Source organism: Notechis scutatus, chromosome Z (genome assembly GCF_049901735.1).
Source record: "Notechis scutatus isolate UNSWTSFEM ecotype Mainland chromosome Z, rNotScu1.2, whole genome shotgun sequence".
NCBI lineage: Eukaryota > Metazoa > Chordata > Lepidosauria > Squamata > Elapidae > Notechis > Notechis scutatus.
Genome location: NC_142025.1, coordinates 95,072,903 through 95,094,439, shown reverse-complemented (window position 1 = coordinate 95,094,439; position 21,537 = coordinate 95,072,903). Strand labels below are relative to the sequence as shown.

General features: G+C 40.6%; 1 protein-coding gene across 2 annotated transcripts in view; it reads right to left on the bottom strand.

Annotated features, from left to right (window-relative positions):
- Window positions 1–16,227, bottom strand: part of SMARCD2 (SWI/SNF related BAF chromatin remodeling complex subunit D2) — a 57,542-nt gene extending 41,315 nt beyond the window's left edge. The window contains exon 1 of one of the 2 annotated variants that reach the window (XM_026669861.2): window positions 15,736–16,227. In XM_026669861.2, coding sequence (XP_026525646.1) covers window positions 15,736–15,918 — 183 coding nt within the window. In that variant the 5' untranslated portion in view covers window positions 15,919–16,227. The remainder of the gene's footprint in view (window positions 1–15,735) is intronic. The other variant, XM_087945490.1, reaches the window with a different exon arrangement.
- Window positions 16,228–21,537: the final 5,310 nt, after the last annotated feature.

Below are 21,537 nucleotides of genomic sequence, written 5' to 3'. Positions count from 1 at the left end.
GCATGAGAGGGTCCGGAAGAATGCAACGTAAGTCAGGGAAAGTGTGCAAGGTTTTGGCATGGGTCAGCAAGGGTGCATGAAAATGTGAGAGGGTATGTGAGAGCTGCAGTTGAGGAGGGGAAGGCTTGGAGGAGTGATACAAGGGGGACAGGGGTCAGGTAGAGTATGCAGGATTGTGGTTCATATTGGCGAGGATGCAGCATAGGTCAGGGAGGATGCTTGAATGGCTAGCATGGCACAAGCGCTGAAGGACAGGGTGTGTATACACAGTGGAAGAGGTTTACCTCATACCTTTCCTACCAACGTCTGAGACCAATTGCAGCCAAAGCGAACATTGAACTAGAGAATATGTAATTAAGGAGAAAAGAAAGGAGTGGGTAACAGATAAGATTCTCATTAAAGAACATAGCCATGGAAGTTCTTCAAAGAAGACTTTTTTGTGGCAAATGAATATGCTAGAATAGGCATGCTCTGTATGCCTTCTGAGAAGTGGTATCATTTAATAAGACCCAAGAGCTGTGCCTTTGCTGCTGTGGTGCCTGCCCAATGGAATCTCATTTTCATAAGAGAAACTATTAATCTTTCCATGCCATTTATAAAACAATGGCAATAATAATAGCACTTAGACTTACCACAATACCACCCTGAGGACTATACAACAGTCTGTGGGTGGATTACAATGTCAGCATATCGCCTCTAACAACCTGGGTCCTCATTTTACTGACCTTTGAAGGATAGAAGACTGAGTCAAACTTGAGCCTCGTCAGGATCAATCTCTAGACTGTAGGCTGCATTCTGATCACTACACAATCATTCCCTTATATCAGGGTCCCCAACCGCCGGTCCGCGGACCGGGACCGGTCCGCGAACAAGTCTTACTGGGCCGCTGGTTGCTGGCGCCGCCATCTTTTTTATAAAAAGTGCTTCCAGTGAGCTTTTCCGGTAGAAAGCTCACCGGAAGCACTTTTTCATCAAAGATGGCGGCGCTAGGCCCGGTGAGCTTTTCCGGGTAGAAAGCTATTTCTACCGAAAAGCTCACCGAAGCGCTGGCGCCATCTTTTGACGAAAAAGTGCTTCCGGTGAGGTCACCGGAAGCACTTTTTCGTCAAAAAGAGGGCGGCGCCCAGTTGATGCCGGTGCCGGGCCACGGCGCCCAGCTGATGCCGGTACCGGGCCGCGGCGTAAAAAAGGTTGGGGATCACTGCCTTATATGACAAAGAAAATTCCAGTATCAGAATCTTAATCCCATGAACTCCTATTTCTACCTCAACTAATCTATCATCAACTTCTGGCTGTACTGACTGATGAGCTGACTATGCTGACTCCACTCCATTTTCTTTTTCTTTGTTTGTTTTTTCCTGCCAATTCAAAATCTTTACCATTTTTTTAAAAAAAACAACATTTTATGTCCTTTCTTCTAATATGCATCTCTTGTAGACAAATTATACATTCCATGGGGTGCCTTAGTGATGGGAGACCCTAGGTAGCCTAGTGCAGTGCCAGGCTCACCTGCCCCAAGCCTCCCAAGCAGAGGTGGAATTCAGCAGGTTCTGACCAGTTCTGGAGAACCGGTAGTAGAAATTTTGAATAGTTCGGAGAACCGGCAAATACCACTTCTGACTGGAGATTTTACAGTATTCTTCCCCTGCCACGCCCACCAAGCCATGCCCACAGAACCGGTAATAAAAAAAATTGAATACCACCACTGCTTCCAAGGCCTCCAACCAGCCCCCGAGACACCCCATGCTCTGTTTTCTGCCCTTTGGAATTCCCAGGGCTTCTCCCACCAAGTCCCTGCAGGTAGGGTTCTAGGATTATAAATTAATAAGCACTACTCAATATATTTAAATTGTAGCACTTGATAGATCATAGAATAACAGAGTTGGAAGGGATCTTGGAGGTCATCTAGTCCAACCCCCTGCTGGAGCAGGAGAGCCTATTCTAAATATTAGCCTCTATCTAGGATCGAACTCACAGCTTCCTGATTGTGAGGTGAGAGCTCCACATCTAGATAAATTAAACATACAACATACAACCAAGTGGCTACCAAGTTGGTGAATACATCAGGAGAAAGCAAGTAGTATTTGTTTGCATACAGTGTGACTCTTGAGGCAAGGTTAAGATATTTTATACAATCCTTGTTTTTCTTTATTAAAGAAGAAAAAGATAAAATTATAAAATGCTAACTTCACACAAAGCTACTTATTCTTGGAAAATTTGTAGTCAAAAGGGGTGTTGGTAGACTTACCAGTGAACGCCCTTTCTAAACATGCTGCAAGAGTCTAGCATTCTCCACCACGCTGCTTCGAGTCCAGCATTGGGATATACCAAAGCCTGCATGCCCCAGGGAGGGTCCCGTCTGGTCCACTGGAATCACCCTCTGGAGTACCCTTCGTCCAAATGCTGCTTCTACAGAGGCAAAGGAATCCAGCCAATAGTGCCAGATAAATGGAGAAGGTAGCTGCCCTGCAAATCTCCTTGGGGCCTGGGTAGCCCAAGCTGCCGATGTCGCTGCACTCCGAGTAGAATGTGCAGTCAGTTTCTTGGGAGCTGGCAAGCTCAAGGTCTTATAGGTGGTAGAAATGCACGCCCTGATCCATCTGCTTAACATGGGAGATGAAGCCTTAGACCCCAAAAATACAGGTTGAAAAGACACCAACATTGTTTCAGTTTTGCGAAAGGGAGCAGTGCATTTTAAATAAATCCTGAGTGCCCTTTTCACATCCAATGTATGCCACTGATGTTCCAAGACGTGGTGGGGTTTGGGACAAAAGTCAGGTAGTACAATGTCTTATGCCCTGTGGAACCAAGAGTTAATTTTTGGTACAAAGGAAGGGTCTAAACACAACACTACCCGGTTGTCATGGAAAACACGGAGATCAGGCCTCACAGAAAGGACAGCCAGCTCAGAAACCCTCCTGGCTGACATGATCGCCACTAGGAAGGATACCTTAAGGGTCAAGGGATGAAGGCCTACTGTATGTAAGGGTTCGAAAGGAGGGGCCATGAGGGCCTGGAGCACCTTAGGGAGATCCCAAGTGGGATACCTGGGGACAACAGGAGGATGTAGATTCAAGGCTCCCTTTAAGAATCTGCGGACTGAAGGGTGATGGGAGAGGGAGGAATACTTATCTCATGATAGGACCAATGCTAAGGCCACCACCTGTTTGGCGCCAGCCCCTTGTCCAACCCATCCTGGAGAAATTGTAACACCTCAGGGACAGATGCTGAAGTAGGGTCCTGGGCCCTCCCAGAGCACCACTCCCAGAACTTCCTCCAAGTGGCATCGTAAAGTCGGTTTGACGATGGTTTACGAGAATCCTGGATGTCACAATGACCCTGTCCGAGAGATTGGAAACTCTCAACGATTGCCACTCAGCTGCCTTGTGGCCAGTTGGAATCATGGGGGTTCTGGATGTAGAAAGGCCCCTTGGCTGAGAGAAATCCTGTTGGCAGGGATTCTTCACAGTCTCTGAGTTGACAGGTTCACCAGTCTGTGAACCAGGGCCTCTTGGGCCAATGCCCAGAAGTACTAGCTCCGCCTTCTCCTCCAACATCTTCTGAATGATGGCTGGAATGACCGGAAGGGAGGGAAAGGCATAGAGGAGAGCTGGAGGCTACTTGCTCCAAAATGCATTGGTCCCCTCTGCTCCCTGGGTCAGAAACCTGGAGAAGAACCTGCTTACCTGTGCGTTATGGGGCGTGGTGAATAGATCCGCCACTGGAGGTCCGAATATGAGGGACAACTCTTGGAACAGGGAAGGATGGAGGCTCCACTCCAAGTGGTCAACTTGAGTTCGACTCAACCAGTCTGCCTGGGAGTTGTCAACCCCCGAGATGTGGTCTGCCCTGAGGGACAGAAGGTTCCTCTCTACCGACCTCCCCAGACGTTCCGCTTCCTACATCAGGTCCCTGGACCTGGTCCCCGCCAGCCTGTTGACATGGGCCTTGGTGGCCATATTGTCCATCATAACTAGCAAGTGGGATCCTGATACTCTGTCTAGGAAGCATCTCAGGGCAAGAAAGATAGCCTTGAGTTCCAGGAGGTTGATGGGCAGAGACCTCTCTGAAAGAGGCCAGTGATCCTGAGCCATCTGGCCCTGAAAATGCCCCCCCACCCCAGCTGTAAAGGCTGGCATCCATAGTGACCACAATTCTGTCTGTCTCCATGAAAGGATGCCCCTTCATAATGGCTTGGTATTGCCACCATCGAAAGGAACGAAGAACCAGCGGGGGAAGCAGGACCCTGCTGGCAGAATGGCTGGTCCCCACCTGTTGGAAGGGGAGGAGGAACCACTGCAGGGTGCAGGCATGTAAACATGCCCATTTCACGACGTCAATGCAGGAGATCATCTTCCCCAGCAGCAGGGACAGGAGAGATAATGGAACGGTGTGAAGTGGTGTGAAACGGTGTTGATCAATTTGTTGAGGCTCTCCTGTCGTTCTGGGAAAGGAAGACTTTGCAGCGAGTCGATGATCACCCTAAGGTGCAACAGTTGGGTTATTGGATGAAGATGGCTCTTGACAAGGTTTATGGAGAATCCATGCTCCTGCAAGATTTGAATCATGATCTGAAGATTGTGGTCGGCTGCCTGGATGGAGGCAGATTAGATCAGAATGTCGTCCAGGTACCATTGGACCCTCACAGGCAAAGCTCGGAGGTACACTGCCAATGCTGCCAAGACCTTGGTAAAGACCCTTGGGGCTGATGAGAGGCCAAATGGAAGGGCCCAGTATTGATAGTGCTTACTGCCATAACAGAAGCGGAGGAACTGGCGATGAGGTGGCCAGATTGGAATGTAGAGGTAAGCCTCTGTGAAGTCTATGGAAAACAGATCACCCTCTCAGACACTCTGAAGAATAGAATGTAATGTCTGCATTTTGAAATGCCTATAGGGGATGAATCTGTTCAGGAACCTGAGGTCGAGGATTGCTCTCCACCCTCCTGAGGCCTTTGGGATTACAAAGAGGCAGGAGTAGAAACCCGACCTCTGCTGATCCAGGGGGCCATCTCTAAGGTTCTCATGTCCACCAGATGTTGGATGGCCGAATCCATAAGGGACCATTTGGATCTGTCCCAGGAAGTTGGACAGCAAACAAAAAACATTGGAGACGGAGAGAGAAATTCGAGGCGAAGGCCAGATGATACAGTCCTGAGAACCCAGGCATCTGATGTTGATTCCTCCCATCTGGATGCAAAAAGGTCAAGCAATCTCCGATGGGAGGAGAGTGGATGCAATTGCTTAGAGCAGGGTCCCCAACCACCGGTCTGCGGACCGGCACCGGTCCGTGGAACAAGTCCTACCGGGCCGCTGGTTTGCTGGGCGCCGCCATCTTTTTTGATGAAAAAGTGCTTCCGGTGAGCTTTTCCGGTAGAAAGCCATTTCTACCCGGAAAGCTCACTGAAGCGCTAGCGCCGCCATCTTTTGATGAAAAGTGCTTCCGGTGAGGTCACTGGAAGCACTTTTTCATCAAAAAGATGGCGGCGCCAGCTAATGCCGGTACCGGGCCGCGCCATAAAAAAGGTTGGGGATACCGGGCGCCATAAGAAAGGTTGGGGATCACTGGCTTAGAGCGTCTGAATGAACGACCTCCTCCCCCTCAAAAGGGCTGCTTACCAGAGAAATGTTGTTGTCTGGCCAGGCTGTCCTGGTGTTATTCCTGGCGAGGCGAGAACGTTCTCTGGATGTGAGGGAACTTCCAGACAGAAGGCGGGAGGCCTGGAATAAGGTGTTTGTCGAAATTCTGACCTCTTGTTGACAGCACCTTCCTTTTATCCCTGGTCTCAACCAGGTACGATTCCAAGGCTGTTCCAAAAAGGTTCTCTCCAGAGCATGGGGCAGCAGCCAACTTCCACTTGCGCCGAGAGTTGGTCTGCCAGTTGCGCATCCAGAGAAGGCATCTCGACGACACAGAGGATGCCATTGCTTTTGACATGAATCTGGCGGAGCTTAGTGTAGCATCGGCGGTAAATTCAGCTGCAGCAATTATTTTGTTTAGGTCTTAGAGGGACTGGCATCAGTGCTGGGAAGCCTGTCTTGAAGTTGGTATAACCAACGTATTGCCGACCTCATAAAGAACGAGGCTGCGATGGAGGCCTTCACTGTCCAGGCTGCAGCCTGGTGCGTGCGTTTCAGAGTTTGCTCAGATTTTTTGTCCTCAGGCCTCAAGACATCTCCCGGTTCTAAGGGGGTGATGGAGGAAGTAAAGGTGGCCACCACCGGGGCAATGGTGGGATTCAAAAAAATTTACTACCAGTTCTGTGGGCATGGCTTATTTGGTGGTCATGGCTTGGTGGTCATGGGACTGGGTGGGCATGACTTGGTCATGTGATTGTGTGGGTGTGCTTGGTGGTCATGTGACTGGGTGGGTGTGGCCAACTCAATGTCACTCATATCAAGGGGTGCCTCACCTGGCCCCTCCCCTCCCAGCCATTCCTTGTCACCCAGCTGCAACTTATCTATAGTTCTGTAAAAATGTTCACCTTTTTTGACTTTATTATTTGCATACTATAGATGTACTTTCATAGACCACTGAAAGGAGGAAATGGCTCACATGCTTTACCCCAGAGTGTGATAGGCAACAGGCTTTTAAGGGGCTGCCACAAAGAAAGGGGGACAATGTATTTTCCAAAGAAGCAGAACTAAAACAAGAAGTAATGGATGGAAACTGACCAGAGAGAAGCAACCTAAAACCAAGGAGAAACTGCCTGACAGTGAGAACAATTAACCAGTGGAACTGCTTGTCTTCAGAAGTTCTGGGTGCTCAATCACTGGAAGTTTTTAAGAAAAGACTGGACAGCCATTTCTCTGAAATGGTATAGGGTTCACCCCAAGGTCACTTCTAAGTGTTTTTCTGTTATTCTGACACCTTTCCCAGGATCTCTACTCAGAGTTTGGCATCCTCAGTTTTCTTGCCTGAGCTGGGGATTGGACTAGAAGACCTCCAAAGTCCCTTTCAATTCTTGTTAAACACATGTGTATGTTATGCTCTGGACTATTGATATTGAATGTATGTAAACCCTGAAAAATATGTGGTAGCCCTAGGCAAAAGAAAGGCAGAAAAATCACTCTAGGTGTAGGGACAGTGTAAAATATTAACACATGATAAATAATGGAACAATTAAAAATAATAGCACAGAATTTTCTCTTTCTCTTCCTATTTTTTTCTTTCTTTCCCTCTTCTTTCTTTCTTTCTTTCTTTCTTTCTTTTTCTTCTTCTTCTTCTTCTTCTTCTTCTTCTTCTTCTTCTTCTTCTTCTTCTTCTTCTTCTTCTTCTTCTTCTTCTTCTTCTCTCTCTCTCTCTCTCTCTCTCTCTCTCTCTCTCTCTCTCTCTCTCATACACACAGACACACAGACACAGACACACACGGAGCACTTTTGTAGCTTAACAGACATGTATTTTGAAACAGCTCCTTTAAATTTCTCCAAGGCTGGAGTGGATTCCCCCACCCCCTCTGTCAGACCGCACTCCTTCTCACTCCAGGCACTTTAACTCACAAGGGGAAAGCGAAACTTGCAGCGTCCACAGGGAATCCTTGGAGAAGTTTTTTAAGGACCTGCTTCAAAATGCATTTCTTTTACGTTGCAAAAGTGCTCCAAGGCTCAATTCACTCCCACCCCCTCTGTCAGCCTGCACTCTCTCTCATTCCAGGCACTTTTAACTCACATGGGGAAAGTGATACTTGCAGTGTCCATGCCTTTTTTCCTTTCCCCATGGGGAGAAAGAGGACGTGGGGAATGGAAAGCTAGGAGAGTGATCAGGGCAACTGAGCAACCAGGCGACCAGGTTGGAGGCGTGGCCAGCCAGGGGTCACCATCGGTTTGGCGATCCATGCCAAATAACCACTACCGGTTCGCCCAAATAGGTGCAAAACGGTTGAATACCACCTCTGCACTGAGGGATCTACAGCTGGAAGAGCTAATGCGCTGGCCAGGGAGGGTCCAACATTAAAGAATCTATGATTCCAGAGACAATAGCTTTTAATGTCACAACAGCTGAGTCAAAAAGCTGGGGCTCTCAGCAGAGGCTGGCTTTTTATAGTGGCAGACTCAACTCTATGACATCAGAAGTCATATTTTAATGCTGGACTCTTGAAACAGCGTGGTGGTGAACAATAATATAAGATTTTTTTGTGAGCAAGTATGAATAAGATTCAATAAGAACTAAAAAAGGTGGTAAGGTGATTGCAGATCAGAAGTTTGACTTGGTGTCCAGTTTTTGTTGTTTTTATTATTTTAATGTATTTCATTTCATGTATTTCATATCTTATTATAGATTTTATGTTGTTTTAAGTATAAATGTTTTAAATAAATAAATAAATAAAATAACTGCAAAATATCTCTCTGAGCCACTGACACCAGAAACGTTTGGCTGAGGACAACTTAAGTGAATCAGCATTTACTTGCCAGTGACAATTTTCTCTTTAGGTTTTACATTTCTAAATACAACCAGAAAACCAAAAAGAGAAAATCGATATAAAGTAATGTAGAATACTTGACTATAAGGAGATGTGCTGATAAAAATATGTATATATGATATAAAATATTTGGCTCAGGAATAAAATATGTTAATATTATCTTACCAGCTTAATGCATCTGCACCAATTCACCTTCTAATATAATGTTATTAGTAACAAGTTTTAGAATTGCAAGAGTTCTACTTTAATTTTAAAAAGAGCTCTAACACTCATTATAGTGATATACAAGTTTTGCTAAACTAAAATTGTGCCACAAACATCTGTATACCATTCTCCATTCTCAAATAATCCACATTTGCAATATAACATCTGCTCACATATGTGCAATATAACATCTGCTTCTCATCCTAACACAATGCTAAACTTTCCAGAAAAAAATCCAAATTTAATAATTAAACTATTCTGTATACCTATTAAAGCAAAGTTATAGGCAAAATGATTGACATTAACATGACTGTTCATTAAACTGCTGATATTATTTAAAATTAGTCAACTTTACCAAACACAATGAAACAACTATAATGTACTTTATAATTACTCAATTAGTTGGACAAATGATTCCTAACTAACTCTAATACAAATATCTATAAATATTGCACTGAAGATCTCCTTAAACGTAATTTTTCATTCCTCACAAATAGGAGATATCCCTCCATGCATATTATCTAAAAGAATATGTTTTTGTTCTAATAATATTGTTTTTTTCTGTAAGTAAATATAATTGATGCATTAATTCATTGCACTCATACAATTAACTTTTTTTAACCTTGAATAAACAGCCTGAGAATAACCATTAGATGTTAGCTAAGTGATGTTCAATTTGAAACAGAAAACATTGATTCAGTGAACCAAATTGTGTGTTTTATCTATTAAGTATTTGAACTGATACATCTTTTATCTTCACATTACTGACAAAAAAAGAAAAGGAAATGTTAATGTTCTATATTAACTCTGCTTTTTAGCTAAAATGCAAAACAGAACAGTCAATATTAGAGGCTTGTATAAAACCACCCAGCAGGTTCATCATTGCTAAACCTGCTGCATTTGGCTGCTGTTGTTTCCTGCTTCCTCACTGCAGAACCAGCAAGGGAAGTGAAGGGACGTGCAGGGGTACAGCTATCTTACTGCTAAAACATTCATGTTTCCTTCATCTGCAGAACAAAACAAACACTTCTCACTTGTGGGATATGTATCATTTATAACTTGTACATCTTCCAGATATTACTATAAAACCAATACTATAAAATTTTATTTTGCAATGCCATTATCATGAAGGAAGGGTGTGAAACATACTACAACATAAGAAATTTTATCACCAACTTTTCTCTAGTCCTATCAACAACAATAGAATTGGATAATCAAATATCCCATTCTAGTTTCAAAATGCAAGAACTCATTAAATGATTATCCTGAAATTTGTCATATTTTCCTAATAAACATTTTTTAAAGAACTGTATCTTAGGATGCAGGTGAGAATCATTTATGATTGGTTATTTATCTGTATTCCCAGGACACATACTAGCAGGCTTCCAAATTCTGGAGTTCTTCAAATTCTCAGCTCAACAGTCAATAGGACGTTTCAGAAAAAGCCCTGACATTGTATATATTGTTACAATGCTCTTTTTTAGTCCAACGTTGAAACCCAGCAAAATCAAACAGAAGAGACCTTGAACCAAAAAAGATAATTTCACTTCTAAGAACACTGTGTCAAAAATCAAATCCATAAGGTCTGTGTTTGGTATAGTTAAAACTACAACTTATCAACATGTGAAGTAATTTAAATTTCCACTGGCTGGACATACTTCTCTTTCTAATAGGATTGTTAATTCTGAAACATTTCCTTCCACTACTTTTAATTAACTACAACTTGTCAAATTATCCAACATTTACACAGAAATGGTGAAATATATTTCACATTAAGCTGTAAGTTGTTTAATCATTGTTTACAAAAAAAAACCACATTACACACACATCAAGTCACTACATTATGGCTTTATATACTATAGGAACCAGGCCTATGATTTATCATATCATATTTTATAAAAAGTAGTTCAATTATTTCAATTAGCAAATTCAGATTAATCAGAGCAGAAAGGAAAATTTCTGAATTCTTCTAACTGCTTCAGAAAAAAAGAGGGGATGGGAAAACTGAAAAGAGTCTACACCCATTTCAACCAGAATTATTAGCATGTCTAATAGCAATCCTGCTATTAAAAGTGTATTCTATAAGATTCTGCTTGTTATGAAATAAACTTCTATAGTTTTTAATTTTAAGGTTTGAGTTAATAATCTTGCTTTGCAAGTCTTCCATAATTCAGCAATAATATTATTCTATTTCATTATATTTTAGTTTGAATTTGTTCAGAATGACTCCTCTCTTTTCATATGATCTAAGAATTCTTGTTCCATTAAAGACATTTTATTAATCTCTCTCCTTTCAAACCTTTCATTTTTATTTTATTTTAAAATACCTATGATTCCTTCTTTTTATTATGATTGGCAATTTATAAAATATAGGGTTGAAGCCTAAACTGAAATCCAAAAAGTGATTTGGATATAATGGGACATGCACTTAGTGTCTTAAAAAAATGCATCTTTCCTCAGCAGTGAGTGACTACCTCCACAATTTCCTCTCAATCCTGGGGAAAGATGTGTTTAATTTAAAGCATTCCCAATGGATGCTATATGCGTGCTCACATGAGCAACATTTATTAGTAATGTACAGAGATTAATTCCAGGTCTTTACACAGCTGTAACAATTATTTTTATATTTGAAAAAGAATAAAGATACTAATGTAATTGGTTAATTATAAATGTGCTTTTCATTTGTCTATATATTGACATATCTTTGTAAGTCATATAGGATTAACCAAGTGCATTAAGCTGCACTATATAGTACATATGAATTTATATCTTTAATTCCAATAGAAATAAGCATAAGTTTTCTACAAACTTTCAAATAATTTTCCTTTCCTAACTTTACCAAGAAAGACAGATGAAGCTTACAGGCATTTTCTACATTCTTTTACTATTTTTACATTAAGTATGTTCTTTATCAAAGTATATTGGAATGATTTGGCCTATATTAATGATGCATTATTTTGCTGCCACATTTAAAAAATGTTACAGAAATATTTTTGTTTCTTTTTTTTATTCCATATTTTTCTTTAAATTAAAACTTACTATAACCTAAAACGTATTCATTTCGGAAGAATGTCGAGCATTATGCATATATTACTAACGTTTAAGATAAAGGTATATTCTTTAGCATACCACCTAGCCACTATCTTGGATGAAGTGAAACAAAAACCCTACCAATTGGGATAGAAAGGTAGCATAGCATCATGGCAATTTTACCTGAATAGAAAGATGTCATACTTTCAGTAACCTAAATTCATCTAAATGTAGAAGAGGTAAATTGTGCAAAAAATGTTTAAACATATGCATGAAAATAATTTACACAATATGGGCAAATATGTGGTAGGGTAAATGTTAATTTATACTAAAATTTTAATTTGCTAAGCCTGACTTCAAATTCAATTTGGTCTTCCTAGTTTACAACAGTGACAACATGTTCACCTTAAACAAGTTTTAATGGCTTAATATGAAGCCAATACATAGGCTATTTCCAAAAGCACTTGTTATATGCTCTACTTTAATGAAATCTATGACAGAAATAACATTCACAATCTGTTTTTTTAAAAGCTCAAAAATATAATATTTTAAAATGAACATTTCTGGGATATTCTAAATATTGATAAAAGAACCAGACTTTTCAGTAAGGCCCTATCAATAGCTTCATGTTTTTAAAAATGTTTAAATGATATCAATAGATTTGACATTTGAGTTGATTTATCAAAAAAATATATTTAGAATGCATTGGATTCCCCAAAGAATGTGCTTGAAAAGAAAGATATGAGATTTTGTTTGAAAAAAGTGTTCATTGATCCATATAATATGGTCCTGCCATCATTTGGTACTTTTCAGGATTGGCATTTTAGATTTATGGGGAAATTTTAAATGTTAAAAATGTTAATGTTATTTCAAATTATACACTAAACTTTTAGAAACTGTTCATCAAGAATTATATTTTTATGGTTGTAGTGTACATGGCAGGTGCCTAGAAGAATTATATGAGAAGTTGAAATGGTGTATTATTTCAGAAGTTAAGCAATGACTTTTGGACGTATAATCCATCCTGGAAGTAAAAGTATTCTTTACTAATCAAAAGATGAAACAGCATATACTATTTTGGCAGAGGTTTTATGATACCTTACAATAATATTTTGTATTTGATTACATTATAATACCATATGCATCTACAATTAAACCACAGACATTTAATAATATAAGGTGTGGAGAGTTGAAATATTTGCTATTTCAACTTTTTTATTTTATACAATATTTTACTATTTTCCCATTGCTGGTTAATATTTTAAAACTTTTTTGAATTGTTTGAAGCCAATCAATGAAAAAGTAATATATAACATAGCAATGCAATGTTTTGGTTTTAAAGGCAAAACTACTTCAGAGTACACAAGGCAAAATGTAACACTTATCTTGTTAAAGCAAATGTGGTTTTTCCTAGGTTCCATAACAAATTGAATCTGGGAAAAGATGGCTGCTTTCAGAAGTTACAGATGGATGCCACATTCTCATGCTCTAAAGCAGTGATCCCCAACCTTTTTGACGCCGCGGCCCGGTACCAGCATCAGCTGGGCGCCGCGGCCCGGTACCCGGCATCAACTGGCGCGCCATCTTTTTTGACGAAAAGATGGCGGGCGCCAGCGCTCCGGTGAGCTATTCCGGGTAGAAATGGCTTTCACCCGGAAAGCTCATCGAGCGTAGCGCCGCCATCTTTTTGATGAAAAAGTGCTTCCGGTGAGCTTTCTACCGGAAAAGCTCACCGGAAGCACTTTTTTACCAAAAAAAGATGGCGGCGCCCAGCAACCAGCGGCCCGGTAAGACTTGTTCCGCGGACCGGTACTGGTCCACGGACCGGCGGTTGGGGACCCCTGCTCTAAAGCACTCTTGTTTCTGAATTCAAATCACATCCCAACTTTAATATATAAACTACATAATTAAATACATCTACATTTTGCAAGAAATTCTTAATTATTTGTGTTATGAGTCTAATTCATGCTCCATTAACAATGTATAGATAGTCAACCAGGTGTGTATAGTCAGGTAAATGGCTTACTTTCTCACACCTATCCAGGTGTTGCAGCTGAAGTCACATGGCTGATATTTTTTTAAGTTTCTGTGAAAATTCTAAATGTGACAATTGGTTTGTATTTAGTTTGGTACTTCAGACACCATATTAACCTGATGTACATTAATCTTATTTTTTGAAAATCACATATTTAAGAGTCACCAGAACTGCAAGAAGAGAAGCAAATAAATTTATCGAATAAATAAATAAAAATAAACCATGGAAAAAATATCTCTTTCCAATGTTGTATGGCTATGATAACAAAGGGAGGAGGGGGCTTAATCAGATTTTTTTTTAAATGGCTTATAAAATATATTCTATGGATATTCTTCAAATCAGTATCATTATTATTTCAGTGGTGAAAGTAAAATATCTCCAACAAATTATTATCCCAAAAAGTGTAAGCTCTTAAAGTGTCAGAAATCTCCTTGTGGATATATATTGCAATACTTTAGGGAGTGCACTAACATTGCTTTAAATCGCCAGTAGTCTGCAAGTGATTTTGACATCATTGCTATATTTTCTTTCATTCCTTACACTCAAATTAAAAGTGTAATACTATCTTTGTACTCAAATACTGCTGAAGACTCAATTCTTCTAATATACAAAGTCTTGTATAATCAAGAGTCCCAGAGAATGGGAAAATTCCTTTCCAATCAAATCCACAAGTCAAAATACACTCAAGTTTCATGGAAAATGTTTCAGATCCTTCTTTAAGTAAAATGTTGCTTCCTTTCATATTCTCCATCTTTTTAATATCCCTTAATATCCAACTTCTTAAGGAATTAAAGAAACATCCATATGATTTTAGCCAAAGTTCCAATTGTGCTGATAGCAAGTGATATAAAAATGTATTACATAATGTTTGTCACGATCGCAAAACAATATAGAAATGAAGCACAATTTAAAATAGCAAGGAAGGACTGAGGGGAGAAATCTGCAAAAGGTTTCTTAGGGAATATTGTACTACCTTTAAAAACCAAAAATTTGCTTTCTGATTGCAAAACCTTTCAACTCTCACAGAGCTCCATCACCACAAAATCAATATAAGGTTGCAATCCTACACATACTTATTATGATGGAATAACTTACTCCATTAAACATAGAAGAAATTTCTTCTGAATACCCGTAAACAGTATTACACAAACAGACCTATAATTTGCAGTGCAAACTCCACCTCCTCTTGCCACAACCATAGGCCTAAGACAGTCCAGATGGCACATGCAAGCCAATATTTAACTGTCTCTCAATGCCCTATTAGAGCACATCTAATTATTCAGATCTTAAGGCTTCCTCAAAAACATAAGGAAACATTAAATATTTATTTAAATTAGTGGAAATTACCAATATTTGTCAAGGTAAACTTAAAAATAAATCCATATAAATTATACTAGCCTAACTAAAATGTATTGTTTTAATGTTTTAAAAAATATTTTAATTGCTTTGTCATTTTAGAACTGTAAACCACCCACAGTGAGTTAAATGACTATAGAAATGAAATAAATAAAAAAATATTTAATTCCTAATTTATTAGAAATTGAATAATTTTGTAGACTTAGATTTTGACCATCACAAAATTAAGTTGTTTCGTCTTTTCGACCCTTCAGCAAGCAACCCAAGGAACTGAAATGCTGCTGTCTCTGGTGTCTCTATTTCTCCCAAAGGAAACACAAATCCTTCATCCCACCTAACATATGCCTCTTATTCTCCCTCGTATGTTCAATTTCTTTAAAGCACTCCCTTCTCTGAAAAAATGCCCATTTTTTTTTTTCCTAATAGATACTGACGCCCCTGCTACAGCTGCTCCTCTCTTCACGTGTCTCCAAACAGTGACAGCCTCCAAAGTGGCTTTTCTTAATGTGACGACCTGCACATAACTTGGAGTATAATTACTGTTCCTAGTTCGCGGATGACGGGAATCATAGCTGTGTAAATTCAGAGGACGACAGTCGGGGTCGAGAAACCGCATATATCTTAGGCGCCACTGCTTCCGTACTTTTGCTGAACTGACAACACATGCACACGTGCGCGCCTGCCCACTTACTTGGAATTGAGGTCCATGGCCCATGGCCCGATACGAACCAGACCCAGCAGGACTGGGTCCTCGCAAAAGCCCGCTTCCCGGTGCTGGGACAACAGGCGAAGGGACGCCCGCTGCCACCGAGACAGCCGCCGATGGTCCCTCCGGGGGCGGCGGAGTCAGGGGATAGCCGCCGCGTCCGGCCATAGGAGCTGTTGGCTGGAGGCAACGGCTGCAGATACCTCAAGCGCGTCCGAGAGAAGGAAACAGCGCTGGCTGATAGACGGAGCTGGCAGTTCAGTACATGCCACGGACTCCTCCTCTGGGGCCGCCCCCTCTCAACCGCCTGAGCCCAGCCTGGCCCTGCGGCGGGGAAAGCGGGGGAAGGAGGGGGAGGAGGAGACAAACAAGCGCCTCTTGGGGCGGTACGACGAGCCAGCGCCGCCGCTCAGAGGCGCCAAAGAACAGCCTTGGGAACCGACGTGCCATCTGTTCACGGGGTGCAACTGCACGCGCGGTCGCTGCCGCCTCGCCGCGGACATGGTGCGTGAGCTCCTCGACTGGAGGTTTGCGCTTCAGTGTCCTTCTCCTGGGGTCGGGAGGGGAGATTTTTTCCCCCTTCTTCTTCCCCTGAAATTGGATGAGAATGGTTGGGGGAAATATGGAATCATTTTTTTTTTTTACATAAGGCATCAATACAGGCGGTATTACACTGCCACTGGATGCCAGTTCTTGAGCCAGCAAAGGAATTTGCACTACAAAGAGTTCGTAATTGCGCCTCAGGGTTCTATCCTGCCTCAGAAAAAAGGCCAGCAAATGTGTTGCTCTATGCTTTATATATTTTCGTTAAGCAAAATGAGATTATTCCCTGAATGGTGTCCACTGAGCATCACCGGTTATAAAAAGCAACAGTCGCTGTCAGTAATACCTGTAGCATTCACCTTAAGGATTTCAGGTGATGCTTTGAACCGTGGATTTCTCCATATTTCAAATGGCCTGAACTTCAGAAAGATAGGGACACTCCATTCCTGTGACCTAATGTTTTCTTTGCAGGAGAAAAAAGAAGCAGGAGAACTTTTTTTTTTTTTTTTGCATCAAGCTGGAGTTCAAGGGGGAGCCATCAATAATGAGAGAGCTTCATACTCTGCTAACAGTACTGCTGGAGTAGCAACGCTGATGACAACTGACTGTGACCAGTAACACTTCAAAGTACTCTGCGGGGAGCAGCAAAATTGAGTTGGAGTAGGCAGAACGGTGCCATCTTCTAGAACATAAAATATGGCCATATGATGTGTGTTTTCATCAGAAGCAGCAAAAAAACCCCAAAAAAACCACCACCTGATGGTCTCATTGGAGACAGAATCATCAACTCAAAGCTGGCAGAACTCTGCCCCATTGTCAGGCTTAAATTGGCTTTCTCTCTCTCCCTATCTTCATCCTCTTCCAAAAGATTACTAAATCCAAGTATATTATTATTTTATTAACCTTATATACCTAATTTATTTATTAGACTTGTATGCAACCCATCTCATCCAGAGAGGACTTCCAACAATTTTGTGCATCTCATTACAATCAAAACAAGGAAATTAGAATAAAACCATTTTTTTTGTAATATATGAGAAACATACGATTTGGACAATTGCTTCAGAAGCCAGTCATCAGACAGTACTCGGACTGATTCCCCTGCAGTGGGTTGAGCTATATCAAAAGTGGGCAGGCTTTTCAACTTTCTGCCTTCTGTCCTATTTTGAGTGTTTTTCTTTATTCATTAAACAGCTTTGTTTTCAGATTAAATATGTGCAATCTTCAGATACATAATAAGAAAAATAGTTTGGATCCAGCATATGTAGATATTAAAAATAAAAAAACTACAAACTTTTCTGGGCTTGCGTGGCTACCTCCTCAATACCTTTTTAACTCAAAAGCAGATTTTCTCTGGTCTGCACAGTCTTAGTGCAAGCCCTTGGTGTGACTTCTTTAAGGAATGCTAAGAGGTAGAGCAAACACGCACACCAGATCTGAAATGCATTTTTCCATCAAAAATTTCTGCAGAGAAATTGTCTCAAAATGGTAGGTAGAATTGGACAATTGAATCCTTGTCACTTTTTAATGTGTAATCTCACATGTTGCGCACACATAATGAGCAGGGTTCCAAGTGTCTGATTATGTAAATTATTTTGATGTTAGTGACTGCCTCTGTAAATGCCTATGTCTCATTTTGAATACTATATACTCTTGGCTGATGCAAATTGGGGGCGGTCTTACAGTTATCAGTCGTTAAATGCACTAGTGATCTCTATTCCCAGAAGTATCTTTAATAGCTGGTTGATATTCCAACCTTTCAAAGACATTGATAACCTTACTTTAAAAAACAACAACAAGTTTTATTCAATTTTTCACATGAATTACAAAACAAAAAAGCTCTTTTCAGTGGACAACATAATTCCGGGTCACCACCTTTACATGCAAATATTACAATAGTTATATAATCATTTTTTTCCATTCAACCTCCTATCTTATCCAAATTTTACTTAATTCTATTATCATCTTTTCCATTCCAACTTTTACAGAAGAAAAGAACAAACAAATTAATCCTAGTCTCTGATATTAGTTTCAATCTAAACATCCTCTCAGTTCATTTCAATTATTTCAAATATATTTCTTAAACATTAACATTTCTTTTAAAAATAAAAATAATAGTATGCATTCACCTAATAAAAATTATCAATGTCCCTTCTTCCTCTTAATCTATATTACCCTATTAACTGACTAATTTATAATTACAAATACTTTTATTGTTACCTTTTCCAAAATACTCTTTTCTCATTTAAATCACCTATAATTCCCATATCTTCATACTTATAACCTTTTAATTCTTTAATCTGTCAGATTTGCAGTTTCATGTGATAACCTTACTTTTGTGGTTCATATTGGTTACAATGGTTTCTAGACTGGAATGCATTCTGTGTAGGGATAGCCATTTTGTTTAGAGATAGCCTATTTAGTCCAGATACTGTTGGTGATGCTACATCAGGCAGCCTAGATTACAGCAGAGCACCTGAACTTGTATATGTTCTGCCTTTGAGCAATGGTACTACCTCCAAATTAGTTATCAAGCCAGGTTCATGGTTCTGCTTAGGACATTTGTGTATGGGGATGCCCTTGAGTCAGTCAATATTAACTCCTGGCAACTACCTGGACATGTGCCTGCTACAGTTTTCTTGATTTCAGAAGTGGTTTGCCATTGCTTCCTCCCTAGAGTTGGGAGTGGGGGTAGAAATAGGGAAAGGGAGAGGGGGTAGAGAGGACTGTTGACTTTCCTGGTTTCTAGCCAGCACCTTAACCATTCTTCCACTACTCTTAACTATTACACAAAAGTGACTCATTTAGGACATATTATCCTAATGGAGCTGGCTAGGTTACTCATGTGACCTAGTCAATCACTTGAGATCATCGCAAGAAGCCTTGTAAGAATAACACAGTACAAATAGAAGAGAATATATGAAGCTCAAGGTTGGATTGCAGAGTCCTTGGTGCCTCCCGAGTTTGTTTGTTTACAGACATTTTATTACCTGACTGGGTCACTTCACCAGTGCTGATGATAGCACAGTGCCATCTGGTGGTTACTGATACATAAGTCTGCCCTAGAATTTTGCAATTGCTCTTCCCAATTTTTTTTCTTTCAGGTCTTTCAGAATGCTAGGTAAATGGATAATTTATTTTTATTTGTTTTTATTTTTGTTTTCCATCACCTTTTTATTGACTATACTTTTACATTGTTTTAACTTACTGATTTTATTATTGCATTGTATATTTTATAAATCAAGATGGGTTGTACAGGAAATGGTGTCACAATGTAAAATGATGCGTCTATTCTTTATTCTCATGAACAACAAATATGTATTATAAAAGAAATTGTACTCAAGTGTTATAATAAAATGACCAAGAATGCAAATCTAATATAAGCAAATATATCAGCCAATTGAAATATATGTCTGTATAAACAAATGTCTGTCTGTATATACAGCAATATATTATAATTAGGAAAAGAATACCATAATGGAATGCTACAATCGAGAAGCTTTCTCCCTTAACATAATGTTCTTAAAACATTTAAAGAAGAGGCATCTTAAACCATTAGTAGACTGATACTAAGTTGCATGGTTTATAACATCACACCATTACGTTTTTATGTATGTCAGCAGTTATTCAGTAACTGGGCTGCACTGTACTTTGGATTAAATTCCCCAAAGATGTGTAGGGTTTATAGGACTGGCAAACTGACACCTCTACATCTACAACTTTTTTTATAGGACTGGCAAACTGACACATCTACATCTACAACTTTTTTTAAAGGGCTCTGACCTTTCCTGATAAATTCAGAAGCAGCTGTATGATCTTGGGGGGAAAGTGGGACTGATTTAGGAATTGCAGGAAAATTGTTCCATTTTCACATGCTCTGTAGCAAGCTTGGGGAATCCAAAAGGCCACACAAAAAAGGAAGGCTGTCATACCAAAGGAAACATGAATCATAGTTTAAAAACTATGTTTTGGAAACAATTGCCTTTAAAGGAGAAGATTTGTAGCCCAAGGTTGAAATGAGAGGTCCTTGGTGCTCTCTGGGTTTGGTTGTTTTCTTGTAAACATTATTTACTCAAACTAGGTAACATCATCATCATCATTAGTGCACTGGTAATGTTAGCTACCAGTAGTTGGGTATATGAAACATCTGTAAGAAAACCTTAGAGAGTACCAAGGACCCCCTCATAGTTGTTATATATATTACATAATATAAATAAAACTTGATTTCATTGAGGGCTGCATCAGGGTTGTGTTGGCCCCCGGTGGGCTGGGGTGGGTGTGGCCAGAGTAGGCATGGCCAGCTTGATGTCACTTGTGTCAGGGGCACCTGTGGTGACCCAAGTGCTCTGCCAGTGAAAACAGGCTCCCGAGCTCTGTTTTCAGCCACGACGATCTCCTGCAGCCCTCTGCCAGCAAAAACAGTTCAGGGGGACTATATGCCCCCCCGGGCTCTCTTTTCGCTGGTAGAGGGCTGTAGGAGGCTGTCACGGCCAAGCACAGAGCTTGGGAGGGCCATGCATGGCCCTCTATTCAAAGTTTTGCAGCGTTAATTCAGCGCCAGAAAAATAAACACAGATGGCTGATGCTTCATTTAACATCTTTATAAACATAATGAATAGATTTTACAAACCAGTTGTAGATTTCTCCAACATGGACCTAACTCAAACAGAAACATGTTGCAAGTAACTTCAGTAGCACGAGCAAAACAGAGAACTCAGAAACAGACATCAGTTTCACTTTAGTTCAGCAGGCAAGCGTTATACATAGCAGAAGAGAGAAGCAGTTTCATTTTCAATAGACAGACTCAGAGCTCAACATAGTGGCAGAGCTGCTGACTTCCTGTAGCACCCTCCTCGAAGACGGACTGAAGACCACGATAGTCTGCAGCTTCGATCTGTGCTGCTTCATTGGAGAGCCCCATCCACCTGTTTTGGGGGCTGGAACCACCTGGTAGGGGTGGCAAAGAAGGGGGAGACCATCAGCTGGGTTGAGGGGAGCATCTCCCCTCTCTGGCTAGGCATTTTACTCCCCTCCAAAGATGGCCGTAGCATTGGTAAAATGGCCACCCTGAAGAGGAAGAGCTGACCAGGACAAAGGATGTGCAGGAGCGGTGAAGGAGAGGATAATATGGAGACTGGATCAAAGAATCGCAATAAGTAGACATAAGGTACCCTGGAATTAAGAGATTAAGAATTTTTTAAGAAATAGAGTCAAAGCAGTGACCAGAGAAAGTGAAAAAAAATT